The sequence below is a fragment of the Erpetoichthys calabaricus genome, chromosome 3 (assembly GCF_900747795.2).
Source record: "Erpetoichthys calabaricus chromosome 3, fErpCal1.3, whole genome shotgun sequence".
NCBI classification, from domain to species: Eukaryota; Metazoa; Chordata; class Cladistia; order Polypteriformes; family Polypteridae; genus Erpetoichthys; species Erpetoichthys calabaricus.
Window position 1 is genome coordinate 256,427,930 of NC_041396.2, and position 13,266 is coordinate 256,441,195.

Here is a 13,266-nt window from a genome sequence, read left to right on the forward strand (position 1 = left end):
GTAAAGCAACTGTTGTGAGTCCTGTTGTATTTTTGTGTTACTGAAGATAGTTGGAGTTGCAGAAGAATTCTCCAGTTAAGATTGGAGTGTTGGTAACATGAAGTTCCTGTCTCAAGTGCCACAGAACATTATAATAGTCACATTAAATAACTTTTCTCTTTGTCCACACATTGTCGCTTCTTAGATGGATTCAAGCTGGCTAACCAAGCTGTGATTTTTGAGTTATTTTCACAACTGGAGTATTGTTGCCAAGCTAGCTTGAGAGTTGTGAGGATTCTTGGTTAGCTTTGTTTCCACTTGAAATTAGAAGAATTTCTAACAGGACAGGTAATGTCAGAATTTTGATAGTTCATTGTACATTTTCACACTCTAACCTACTTTGACAAAAAGTGCAAGCACAAAATTAAAAAAAAAAAAATGGCGATGCCCTTTGCACAACGGAGAATGATGTTGACTTAAAATAATCCTAGATAGCTGGAAGAAGGCTGATAAAAAATAGAAGGTACCATTCATGAGTTAAGTGCTTCTGCACATAAACAATAAAAGTCAAAGAAGTGAAGTGCACAAAAGGCAATGCAGTTCATATGGTTTTGAGATGCTTCCAAGGTATTGTATATCTTCTTTAGCAAGCTAGGTTCCATCTATTTGTAGTGTGCTCAAAGTAAATAGTGATGTGTGAAGCATTAATGAAATATTCCATGAAGGGAGATGAAGGTGAATGCTGTAAGAAATATGAGAAATTGTTACTGTGCAAGATGCCCTGACAGATTTTATTTTTCTACTAATTTTCAGACATCAGTATTCTTTTGATTTGACAGTTATATTTGAAAGCAAACAGAATACTCAAAAATTACAATACACTACAAACAAAAGCTGGGTACATGAGATCAATTTTTGCATTTTGCTTTACTGCCCCAGAGTCATCCTTTTTGTCTTACAGTATTAAAAATTGATCAGTAGTAGTTTGAAGAAATGTTTGTGAAAACAATCAATAAGAATTATTGCTTTCCTTTGGTTTTGGAAAATGTGAATTTATTGCTGAGAAAATTGGGAGTTTTTTTTTTTTTTTTTTTTTTTTTTTTAAACAGCTGTAATAGTGACTTGAGTCTCCTGTTGACAGCAATTGTTTACATTTCAAACTGAGTTTAAATAACTTCTGCTAGCCTGTGGGATATATCTGCCTAATACAAGATAATTAGACAGGATACTGCATTGTTATTTTATTAACACAAAGCTAATCCACCTTTTTTTTTCCCTTATCTGTTCTACTGCAGGTATGGCCTCCCAGCTACAGGTCTTCTCACCTCCATCTGTCTCCTCAAGCGCCTTCTGTCGAGTCAAGAAGCTGAAAGTCGAGAGCTGTGCCTGGGATGTGACGGGGCAGTCCGGGGAGGGCAAGTACTACCCATCCAGTACTACCCAAGGCAATCCTTCCTCAAGTGCAACAGGCAGTGGGTCACAGTCTTCCAGCTTCAACACCACAGTTGCTCCCTATAGCTCTGCCAGTCTGCTACTTCCCCCAGCTGGAGGTTCTCGGGGCCACATTGTAGTGCGGGCAGCAGACAGCACTGGAAGCCTTCCAGGTCCTTCAGGCCGACGAGCCCGAGAACTGTCTTTGCTTGACCCCTACCAGAAGTATGGGCTAAAGAGAAAAAGTGAAGAAGTGGACAGTAGTGGTAGCGTTCAGATACTAGAGGAGCAGCCACCGCCCATGCTACCAAACAGAACAGGTGTGGGTGCTGTCACCAGCACACAAACAATCACTCACTCTAATTCAACCACCAAAAGCAGCAGTTCCAACAGCGAAGGTGACTACCAGCTTGTACAACATGAGATCCTGTGTTCTGTGTCTCATAGCTATGAAGTGCTTGAGTTCTTGGGCCGTGGTACATTTGGACAGGTGGCAAAGTGCTGGAAGCGAGGGTACCAATGATATTGTCGCTATCAAGATCCTAAAGAATCACCCTTCATATGCACGGCAAGGACAGATTGAGGTAGGTTATAGGGCAATGCTAGTAAAATGGCAGCTGGGTTGCTCAACAATCTCACTCCCAATTTTAAAGAAATATAGAATTTCGTAGTAGTTTCGGAAGCTTTAACATAAATACCTGCCAATTCCAAAATTTAAAATCCAAGCAATAGCACTAGAGACAGCACCTCAGCCATGTGGTGCTCAAAGTGTAAAAATAACTAGCTACTTGGTGTGTATCTTGCTTTGATCAGAAATGTTATCTATATTAACAAAGGTGGTGTGAATTCGATTTACTGTTTATCAAAACAAAAGAGCAACAAAAGTTATTTTCTTGCACAGTAATTCTGTCACAAGACCATGCATGCACTTCAAAAGAGAATTTTGTGTGAAATGTCACTTTGATAATAAGCCTGTTTTTATTACAGAAAAATGTTAATTTTATTTAATTCGGAACAACATGGAATTATAAAGTAGTGAATATAGGAGGTAAAAATGCAAATTTTTTTTGTGTTCATAGCCTAATTAAAACTTAAATGTTTGTCATTCTGAACCCTTGGGTTCCTCTTTTCCTGTCCTCCTGCTTTTATTCTGTTTTAAACTACATGGAATCAGTGCAAATTAACAATCATTAGATGTAGATTGCTTATTTTGGTTATTTAAACCACCAATTACCCAGTAGTAGGGAAGGACACAGGAAGCATTTATATGCTTTCCGGAAAAACAGGAAGAATTCATTTTTGTTTTCAGAACGATTCATTACTGAGATCCTTCATAAAACTGGCTTTAAACACAAAACAAATGCACTCCATATTTTATTTAATAACTACACTTTTTGTTTTTGAAGCTTTCTGCAATGCTTTGCATATTATAAAAAATAATTAGAGAACCATATCATTTGGGTGGAATAGGAAAAACTTTTAAACATATTATTTTAACAGAAGAATAAAAAAAAAATAGGGAAAGAGGGTGGGATGAACAGAACAGTAAGACCCATGAATTGCAATACACAACCTCTCAACAGGATATTTTGCAAGTACTTTTTATTTAATTTTTTCCAAAATGTATTTGTGTATCCTGTTACAAATCACATTTCCTATGTTTCCTAATGAAGCATACCTTGAGTAACACTGATTTAGCTCTAATCTTGGCCACTTTTGAAATTGTAGCTTATTTAACTAAAATAATTTTAATGGAAAAATATTGTGTTTAGACCTTGTGCCTACTGTAGTTGTGATATGTCTTTGCCCTCCTGTAACCCTGAATTGGATTTCAACAATATTATATACATAAAGCCATAAAGATTTTTTTATTATTGTATATATGTGCATCTGTAACATTTTTCCAGGGCACAGTTTTTCAAAACAGACACCCTTAACTATTCCTCTTTATTTAGTAACTTGATTTCTCCAACCCAGTACCACCCCCCCCACATTTTAGTATAGTAGTTGCATATATTCTCTACAGTTTCTTTACAGCTGCTTTAATTTTATTTTTTTATTTTTTTTAAATCACCTTTTGATAATGTTTTATCACATATGCACATTTGTTTAAGTGTCTTCCAGGGACTTGTTTTATTCATTGTCCATGTTAAGTGGCTTGTGGATTTGTACTTGAGTGTTCCCTGCATTGAAGCACATTCTTGAAACAATACCTCCTACTTTTCCAAGCAAGCTCTAAACTCTCTCAACAGATATTCTTTATATAGCAAATCAATGATTGCAATTTGAAGCCAATTAATTTTGTGCAAACTGCTGTCATTATTGAAGAAAATAACTGAGAAAGCAGTGGGACACTTGATTAAATTTATACCACTTTAGATTTGGTGTCCCTAATTATGGTGTAATTACCATGTAATTACCTGTATAATTACAGAGTAACTAGGTGTAGTTATGTTGTATTTACTGGGTAACACAATGCAATACTGTTGTTAAGCACTTAATTTTAATTGATATTCCACAATTTATATGCATTAGTACTTAAAAAAATTGTGGCATAACAATTACAATTGAGTACTTAATTGAGTGTTACACTGTATTACACAGTAAGTACAAGGTAATAACCTAAGTGCCCAGCTACTCTGTAATTATACAGGTAATTAAATGGTAAGTACAATGTAATTTGGGACACCTAATCTAAAGTGATACCGTTAAATTTATGTGTTAATGTAAAATTTCAGTCAGGAAAACTACACCTTTGAAAGTCCTAAATGACCTTAGAAGAAATAAAGTTTTAGATAAATGATGACCTGTTTTTGTTCAGCTTTTAATACTGTTGATCGCAACATTTTACTTGATTGATTGCAGTATTTGGTTGGTTCTTTCTGGCCCTTGTTTTACACTGGTTCCGGTTGTGTTCTTGTGGTCATAATTTTGTTGCTTTGGCCACATACACCAATCAGCCACAGCATTAAAACCACCTGCCTAATATTGTTTAGGTCTCCCTCATGCCTCCAAAACAGCTTGGGCCTATCAAGGCATGGGCTCCACAAGACCACTGTAGGTGTCCTGTGGTATCTATTAATGCTGATATCATTTCACACCTGCTGTCTGAAGAGCGTTGTTTGTTTGCATTGCATTTAAGATTTGTCTGCTGCTGTGCCACATAAAAAGTAATGTCCATCATCTCCTGTGAGTATGACCATTCATTTAATACTGAGTATGTAAATACTGAGTATTCTCCAGTGCTGATTTTTAAGTGGCCAATGATCGGCTTCTATGCTGTGAAATAGGACAGTTGGGTCCAGAGCTAAATTGTATTTTGTCTAAAGATGCTGCAAAAAGTTTTTTGTTTTTTTTCTTCCAAAAATACTTAAAGAAGAATGTTCTGTAATTATTCATTTACAGTAAGATTAGACATTTCTTCTACATTGCTACATTGAAATATTTGTAGTTTTTTTCCAATGCCTTTATGAGTTGATGGTCAAGTACTGTTTTGAGGTCTTTATTGTCTCAAGTATGAAATGTCTTCCAGGTGAGCATCTTGAGCCGATTAAGTACAGAGAATGCAGATGAGTTCAACTTTGTCCGATCCTACGAATGTTTCCAACACAAAAATCACACCTGTCTGGTGTTTGAAATGCTAGAGCAAAATCTATATGATTTTCTAAAACAAAGCAAGTTCAGTCCACTGCCGCTCAAGTCCATCCGCCCCATCCTTCAGCAGGTGGGAACGGCTTTGATGAAACTGAAGTCTCTAGGATTGATTCACGCTGACCTCAAGCCTGAGAACATCATGTTGGTGGACCCTCTTCGGCAGCCATATCGGGTGAAAGTAATCGACTTTGGCTCGGCTAGTCATGTCTCCAAAGCAGTCTGCTCAACATACCTTCAGTCGCGCTACTATAGGTAATGTATATTTGTTCGTTTCAGTTTTTATGTATTGTGAGAAAACCACCACATAATATAAAGGTTACATCAATAGGATGATTGTTTGCATATCAGTGCCTTAATTCAAATACTAGCATGGAGTACTTGTTCAAATTAAATATTTGACTTGTGCGATCCCTTTATTTCAAAAAGTATACAAAAAGTATTATGGAATATTGAAACCCAGCAGAAAAAACTAATGTGTTATGTTGCTGGTTGCTTTTGCAACTTTTCGTCTTAATTAGATAGTATGCTTGGCCTTTTATGCTACTTGCAAGACTCCATGTTATTTGACCATCAGCTGTTCACAGTTGCATTATGTGTCTGTGACGTTGATGTATACTGGATTGTTTGAGCATGTAGATGCATTTCTGTGTTTATATTTCAGCATTTTGTGCTGGTCTGTCTGCAGAAGTCTTCGCAAATCTGTGGTTACATGTGTCTGAAGGTCAAGCTACAGAGCCTGAAAGAAGTAAACTGGCTAGTGTAAACTTTATGGAGCAATTTAGACTCTTTCTTGACATAATTGTCTTAAATTAGTGCAGAGTGAGTTAATTTGTGCTGCTGATGGCAAAACGTAAGCACTAGTCTGTTGGTCCTCAAGATAGCTTTTTTAATCCAGTGTACTTTGGCCATGTATCATTTGCGTCTCAGTTTTGTTTGGTTTTATTTGTAAGCTGTCAATATGCATTTACCATGCCCTTTGATCCACAAGTCCAACCTATTGCCATGAATAGGCCTCGGGGCTATGCCCATCAAAATAGACTGTAAGGGCCATCCATTTTTTAATGAGGAAAAAATGCTCTTTTGTATAAAATGTATATATGTTTGTACTTGCAGATTGACAAAGAATTAAAGCAGGATTTTTTTTTTTTTTTTGATTAATAGACATCCTTCTAGCAAATATGATGATGCATTATACCCAAGCTGGTTGGCATTATCTTCCGCAAGGGGTTGTGCATTCATCTGAAGTCCCCAATGTGAAAACAAAACACAGTGCATTAAGTTTTAAAAATTACATTATTGATATTGGAAAAAAGCCAGACATTTCCCCTGCTCCTTAATTACATGACTGTCTATCTGATATTGGCAACAGAATTCAGCTATTGAGTGCTAGGTGTGGGGATTGCATGACAAAAGACTAAACAACATGCAATGTTTGATCGTTAATAACTTGGGCACAGACAGTCCTAATCATGTTGTATTGAACAAATACCAAGGGAGCTCCATATGGGACAAATTTTTACTTTAATCTGTATCTGTGCTTTACTGTGTGTTGGAGCATGTCCCACAGCACTGCGTCTAAAAGCTAACATATACTCTCTGTTCATTTTCCAGAGCACCAGAGATCATCCTTGGCTTGCCGTTCTGTGAGGCCATTGACATGTGGTCACTGGGATGCGTCATTGCTGAACTATTTTTGGGCTGGCCCCTTTACCCTGGAGCCTCAGAGTATGACCAGGTAAATTGTGAGCTGATTCCACTTATTTGGAATATTTGGAGTTTTACATCACGTAGTTATGCACTAACATGTTGTGACGATGTGGGTTCCACTCCATGCTCCCATCCGGCTTTTGGGAGTGTTGAACCTGACAACGTTGGTAATGTCACCGATGAGCTAGTCAGTGAGGCACAACAAAGCAAGGGGATGGTGCAAAAAGTGCTTTTATTTAAAATCAACAAACAAAACAGTGTTCAAATAAGTGCAGTGTCTCTGAAATCTTCAAATAATCAAATAAAAACAAGGTGAAATCATGGAGGTTAAAAATGCAATAGAAAAAATCTTTTAAAAACCAAGGTTAAAATAACGGCTGGAAGCAGTCTCTTTAAAAACACAAAGCACGGTGCCTTCTTTTACTGGTGACTCCCCTGCTTCTTCCATCCAGGCTATGCACCAAGGGAGTCACCATACCTGCAGCTGACTTTCTTCACTCGACTGGTCTGGTGGCCTCCTGATCCCTGGCTTCGTTCAGCCCCTGCCAGACCGAGACTTGGCTTCCCCCAATGGCCAGGACGCTCACACTGGGGATTCCACTCCAAATCTCCGACTCCCGCTGCCTTCGCTGCGACGAGCCAACCTTCTCCCGGTCACTCCTGCTCCAAACAAGCACTCAGCAGGAGCGACCACTACCGTCGGCCCTCGGGTGCCGGCCAAACACCCCAGTCGGGCTCGCCTGTCCCAGCTGCCTGCATACATCCGCAAGTCTGCGCACGATTGCTCTCCTCCTTTTCTCGCACTCACTGGCTCTCTCACTTCCTGCTGCCTTCTTCCTTCCGGCTTCCTTCTCCATTAACCTCCCTTCATGTTCTTTTTTTTTTTTTTTTTTTTTTTTCTCCTTCTCCTCCTAGCCACCTCACGCTTCTATTTATCACGGGGACGTGGATCAGGTGTGGCAATCAGCAGCTCCCGGCTCCTCACCTGTGCACTTAAGCGAGGACTGCCCGCATCACCAGTTCCCCCGGGAACCGCTTCTGGCCACACTACCACGCCCCCTGTCTTCGCCGTGATTTATATATGCTTACAACTGAAGTGTAAGGCACATTATAGCTGAAAGTGTGTGCAGTAGCTGTCTGTATGTCTTGCCGGGAAACCACTTCTTTATAAAATCCACACGTTTATTAATCCTAATAAATACAGTCCCAAACACCACACAATGCACACACAGCAATAATCACCACTATAACTCTCTTTCTCAGTCCTTGGCCGCCTTTCCTCTCCTCCTGGGAGCTTTGTCCTACTCCCACTCCCGACTCTGGCTCCCAGATTGCTGGAAGGTGGCGCCATTTATCCCTGCCCGGATGTGCTCCAGGTGTCTAGTGACGTCCTTCCAGCAGCACTTCCTGGTGTGGCGGAAGTGCTGCCCTTTGCCCTGGAAGCACTCTGGGCGTCCCTGGCAGGTTCCTCTGCCATCTTGCCGAGTGTGGCGGAAGTAACTATTTCTGAGTCCTACGAGGTTTGAGGCGCCCCCTGGCAGTGGCCACGGGTCCCAACAGGCCAGAAGCTCTTTGTTCTTCACCTGTGGTCCTCTCCTGCTCCAGGGCAGTTGCCCCCTTGTGGCCTGGAAGCTATTCCTGCCACCTTCCAGTCCTTTTAGGCATTCTGGCCAGGTAATGACCCCAGCAATCTGCCACAATATAAATATATATATATATATTATATATGGATGGGTGGACATTGGTGATTGTCATAAATTCTTCATTTATTATTTGGTGGTTGTTCTTTTAAACCTGCGTATGCCGGGTTCAAGTCCAAGTGTCTGTTTATGGCATTTTCATTAGAGTGCAACAGTTTAGCCAGTTCTCTGGCACTCTTGGTATTGGCCTTGAATTTTACTTTCAGTGTCCTAGTTAAACATGTGTCCGGTGGAACTTGTATATGCATAAGGACCCCCGATATCTGATTTACGCACATACAAGTTCCACCACAGTAAGCTTAGTAATAAAAAAAAAAAAATCTGTGACCCAAGCATGACAATATAAAAATAACCATATAAACACATGGTTTGTACTTCGCGGATTTTCACCTTTCGCGGGGGGTTCTGGAACGCAACCCCTGTGATGGAGGAGGGATTACTGTGTGTGTATATATATATATATATATATATATATATATACACAGTTGTGCTTGAAAGTTTGTGAATCCTTTAGAATTTTCTATATTTCTGCATAAATATGACCTAAAGATCATCAGATTTTCACTCATGTCCTAAAAGTAGATAAAGAGAAACCAGTTAAACAAATGACAAAATTATTATACTTGGTCATTTATTTATTGAGGAAAATGATTGAACATTACATATTTGTGAGTGGCAAAAGTATGTGAACCTTTGCTTTCAGTATCTGGTGTGACACCGAATCACCCCCCTCCACCCCTTTGCAGCAATTACTGCAACCAAACAACCAAACATTTCCAGTAACTGTTGATCAGTCCTGCATACCGGCTTGGAGGAATTTTAGCCCATTCCTCCGTACAGAACAGCTTCAACTCTGGGATGTTGGTGGGTTTCCTCACATTAACTGAGTGAAAATCTGATGATGTTTTAGGTCATATTTATGCAGAAATATAGAAAATTCTAAAAGGGTTCACAAACTTTCAAACACAACTGTATGTATATATACATACATACTGTATATAGGTTTATTTTTTTTGTAGTCTTGTATTGCTTTAATACCAATAAGATGAGATAATTTTGGGACTTGATTGTAATGCACATTTTGGGGTTTTTGATCACTTCTCAACTCATAATTACAATTATGTTTTTTCTTCTTTTTTGTGTTTATGGTAGGTTAATGTGGAGATCACAGGTGCCAGTGCAAAACTGTGATTTAAAAATTAAAATAAAAAATTTTCTGTGATGAACTTATGTTTTTGGGACAAGAATATTCAGTTTTTTTGGTATATAGTTTAATCAGTTTAGTAAAGTGTAGAAAAGGTTGAAGGCATAAAATAGATCCTCGTGTTCTACTTTCGCTGTATTTTAATATACATTAGCTTCACTGTTTAACAGACTTATTGGGTATAGTATATAGTTGTTGTTTTATTTGACCGTAAAAATCATTATACGATGCATTGGCCAGTCTGCATCTTTCGCTTTTATGTGCAGTCTTTGGAATGACTGTACCACTGCAGTTGTCTGCCAGGATGAGATTGGAATGGCAAGTAGAAGCCAACATTGGTGCAAGGTAGAATTGTAATTTCTAAATGGTCACCTTGAATAAAGCCTCACTACAGCTGCTGAGCTTGTTGTGCTTCATATATCCCATGGTTAGATTAGAGCCTTTGACTGTCACTGCCTACACATCCCATTGAGATTTGATAGGTAATTGTCTAAGTGCTATCCTTTGGATTTTATTGCATGAAAATTATGGTTTTAAAGAATATGCAAGGCTTTGAAGGTTTACTTCAGTATTTGGCTATGTGTTTGCATTGATTTATTTATTTATTTTTTTCATTTTATAGATTCGCTACATCTCCCAGACACAGGGGCTACCAGCTGAATATTTGTTGAGTGCAGGGACCAAGACAAGCAGATTTTTCAATCGAGATCCTGATTCTGGCTATCCACTGTGGAAGTTAAAGGTGAGCCTCAATAGATGTTCAGACATAGGCAGTGTATTTAATAAAAATTGCCTTATGCTGCCCTTTGAAAACTTATATGCTAAAGACCGATTTTTAGGTCAGGTTTGCATGCCTGAGTTGCTGTTAACTAGTTTTGGTTTTACTGCATTTTAATTGTCATTTTATTATTTTTAAAGTTCTAGAATACTAAGTAGCACTTGCACTTACTGTTATAGGCAATAATGGACATATTTTTTAGTTATGTAATTATTTCTATTGATATACTACAGTATACTTCTGAAGGAACATTTCTTTTTACAATGTACTTTAAAGATACTCTAACATCACAGAATGATGTTTTTTTCTGTAATTTTTATTCATGTGTGTTTGTAAGACTATGAAATTGTATTTTTATGAAAGTGTATTTATTATAAAGACCACAAAATTTATTGTTAAGTTCACATGTAACTTTAAATTATTTGGGTATCTTTCTTGTTTGTAAAGTTTACTAAATATTTGCCTTATTATTTGACTACGTAATAACACTTTTTTACTGTATATTTGTTCTGTTTTTAGTCAATATAATGTGAATTCAGTACAATTGCTTAAACAGTCTATTTACTACTGGAGACAGCTTAAGTGAGTCACTTTGAATCCCACAGTGATCAAAACTGGAACTGAACCAACAACCTTTTATATTAATGTATAGCGCCTTGCCTGATATGTGTTTCTTTTCTCCTGTACTAAAGGTTGACATGTCTGACTGTACAATATAATTTATTGTTTTATTCTTTTTTTCTCTTATCTAAGTTACCGTCAGAGCATGAAGCAGAAATGGGTATTAAGTCAAAGGAGGCTAGGAAGTACATTTCAATTGTTTGGATGATATGGTGCAGGTAAAATTTTCTTTAATGCTTCTACCTATTTTACTGTCAGGTGGAATTGTGATCAGGGTAGATAAAGCTGAATTCTCCATATCAATTGTCACCTTTGCTTCTCCTGTATTTATAAACTGTAAGTTTTAGTTTTTGTTTCTTAGTCACGCTTACTCATATTTTCTATCACCCTTTTCTATATTTGTCCATATTGTGGTCTCACTGTGGTTAAGTATCATTTTGCTTACTCCCTTTTAAATGCATTTGCTTTTTATAAAAGTCTTTCCTGTTATATTCTCCCTCTTACTTACCCACTACTTTGCAGGTAAATATGTCAAATGATTTGGAGCGATCTGATATGTTGGCAGAAAAGGCAGACCGAAGGGAGTTCATTGATTTGCTGAAAAAAATGTTGACCATAGATGCTGACAAAAGGATAACTCCAACGAAAACACTACAACATCCCTTTGTGCTTATGGGCCATCTGCTTGACTTCCCCCACAGTTCTCAGTACGTTTTTATTATGCAGTCTATTTACTAAGAAGTATTTAACTAGTTCAATGATTTTTTTTATATTTTTAATTTATTTTTTATATTGCTGACTTTTGCTAAATGTGTTTCTATTGCAGTGTCAAGTCCTGCTTTCAAAATATGGAAATTTGCAAGAGGCGAAGTAATTCGTATGACAGTGGCAAGAGTCCCTTCACCACACACACGACTCCTAGTGCAGCAGCAAACCTCACTGTGACATTCAGCAATCCACTTGGCACCGTCCAGCACAGTCAAGTAAAATATTTTTTGATCCTATTAAACCAAAAGTTTGTTTAGTTAAAGATCTTCTATTCCTAATGTGTTTGTTTCGATGAAAGAAATGCTGGATCAAAGTGGGTCTTAAAAATAGTAGGAGAAGTAAGCAGTAAAGGTGGCCGGCTGCAAGCTTCAGTAAAGGAATATTCAGATGAAAGAACAGTAACAGTTAAGACAATTCTGATTACCTTTTAAATGTACAATCTGAAAATTTGCTCAGTAGACGTACTTTATAGCACCTTGAACCTTTGGTATATTGACGGTTCTTTTCTGTACCACATTAGTCAGTGCTGATAACTTTTAAGATTATCTGCAACCCAGTATTAAAACCCTCATGCACTCTGAATGCTGCCTCAATGGTGGAATTATGTTCATGAAAAAGGTCAATCCAGCTGTAATTCGAATCAACTACAATTGAATAAGTAATCTGTGGTTTAGAAAGTACTGAATATTCTGTGGTAAAAGCCATCTTGTAGAGTCAGACACAAAATGCTTTCATCACAACTCAAGCAGTAATATCATGTTTTTGTAACTCAACTGTGTAGTTTCACCCTCAGCAGATTCTTCTAAAAGTACATACGAGGGGGGACCCAAAAATAACCGGAATTTTGTTGTTGTTAGGTTATTTATTTATTTCCGGTTATTTTTGGGTCCTCCCTCGTATTAAGTTAGAACAGTAGTTATTTTGGTAATGATTTGAGACAAGTATGGTAAGATCTATGGATGTGTGAGCAAATAAAACTGTTACTACAGCATAGACAAATACAGAAGAAGCATAAGGAGCCTTTGATATAGGGAACACAAAGTTTGTTGGCAGAAAGATGAAAATTAACAGTAAATCATTTAGCTTCTTGCTATATTTTCATCTGCTAATAAACATTTTAAACTATTGTATTGAAACAAAACTGAGCAGGAGGTGTTTATTATTAAATGATAATAAAGCACTCCTCAGATTAGAGCACCTAACAAAAATAACCAAACTAAGAAGATGACTTAAATTTAGAAATTGGCAGTACCATAAGTGCCTACTTACATGCCTATGTTTTTTAATTTCTAACTAAATAGAAGAAAAATACTTGATAATAAGTTCATTATTGCCTCAATTAAAATTATTAAGTTCCAGTGATGTTTCTACTATAAAACTGAGCAAGGGTGATTAATGAGGAAACTTGTGTCATCATACATTTT

At 37.5% G+C, this 13,266-nt stretch overlaps 1 protein-coding gene across 1 annotated transcript in view; it reads left to right on the forward strand.

The window, feature by feature from the left end:
* Nucleotides 1-13,266, forward strand: part of LOC114648826 (homeodomain-interacting protein kinase 1-like) — an 81,269-nt gene that overhangs the window by 18,076 nt on the left and 49,927 nt on the right. The window contains 9 exon segments of the mRNA XM_028798094.2: nt 1,275-1,921; nt 1,923-1,994; nt 4,943-5,316; nt 6,676-6,799; nt 10,298-10,417; nt 11,207-11,261; nt 11,264-11,292; nt 11,597-11,781; nt 11,901-12,057. Of these exon segments, the coding sequence (XP_028653927.2) occupies nt 1,277-1,921; nt 1,923-1,994; nt 4,943-5,316; nt 6,676-6,799; nt 10,298-10,417; nt 11,207-11,261; nt 11,264-11,292; nt 11,597-11,781; nt 11,901-12,057 (1,761 nt within the window). The 5' untranslated portion in view covers nt 1,275-1,276.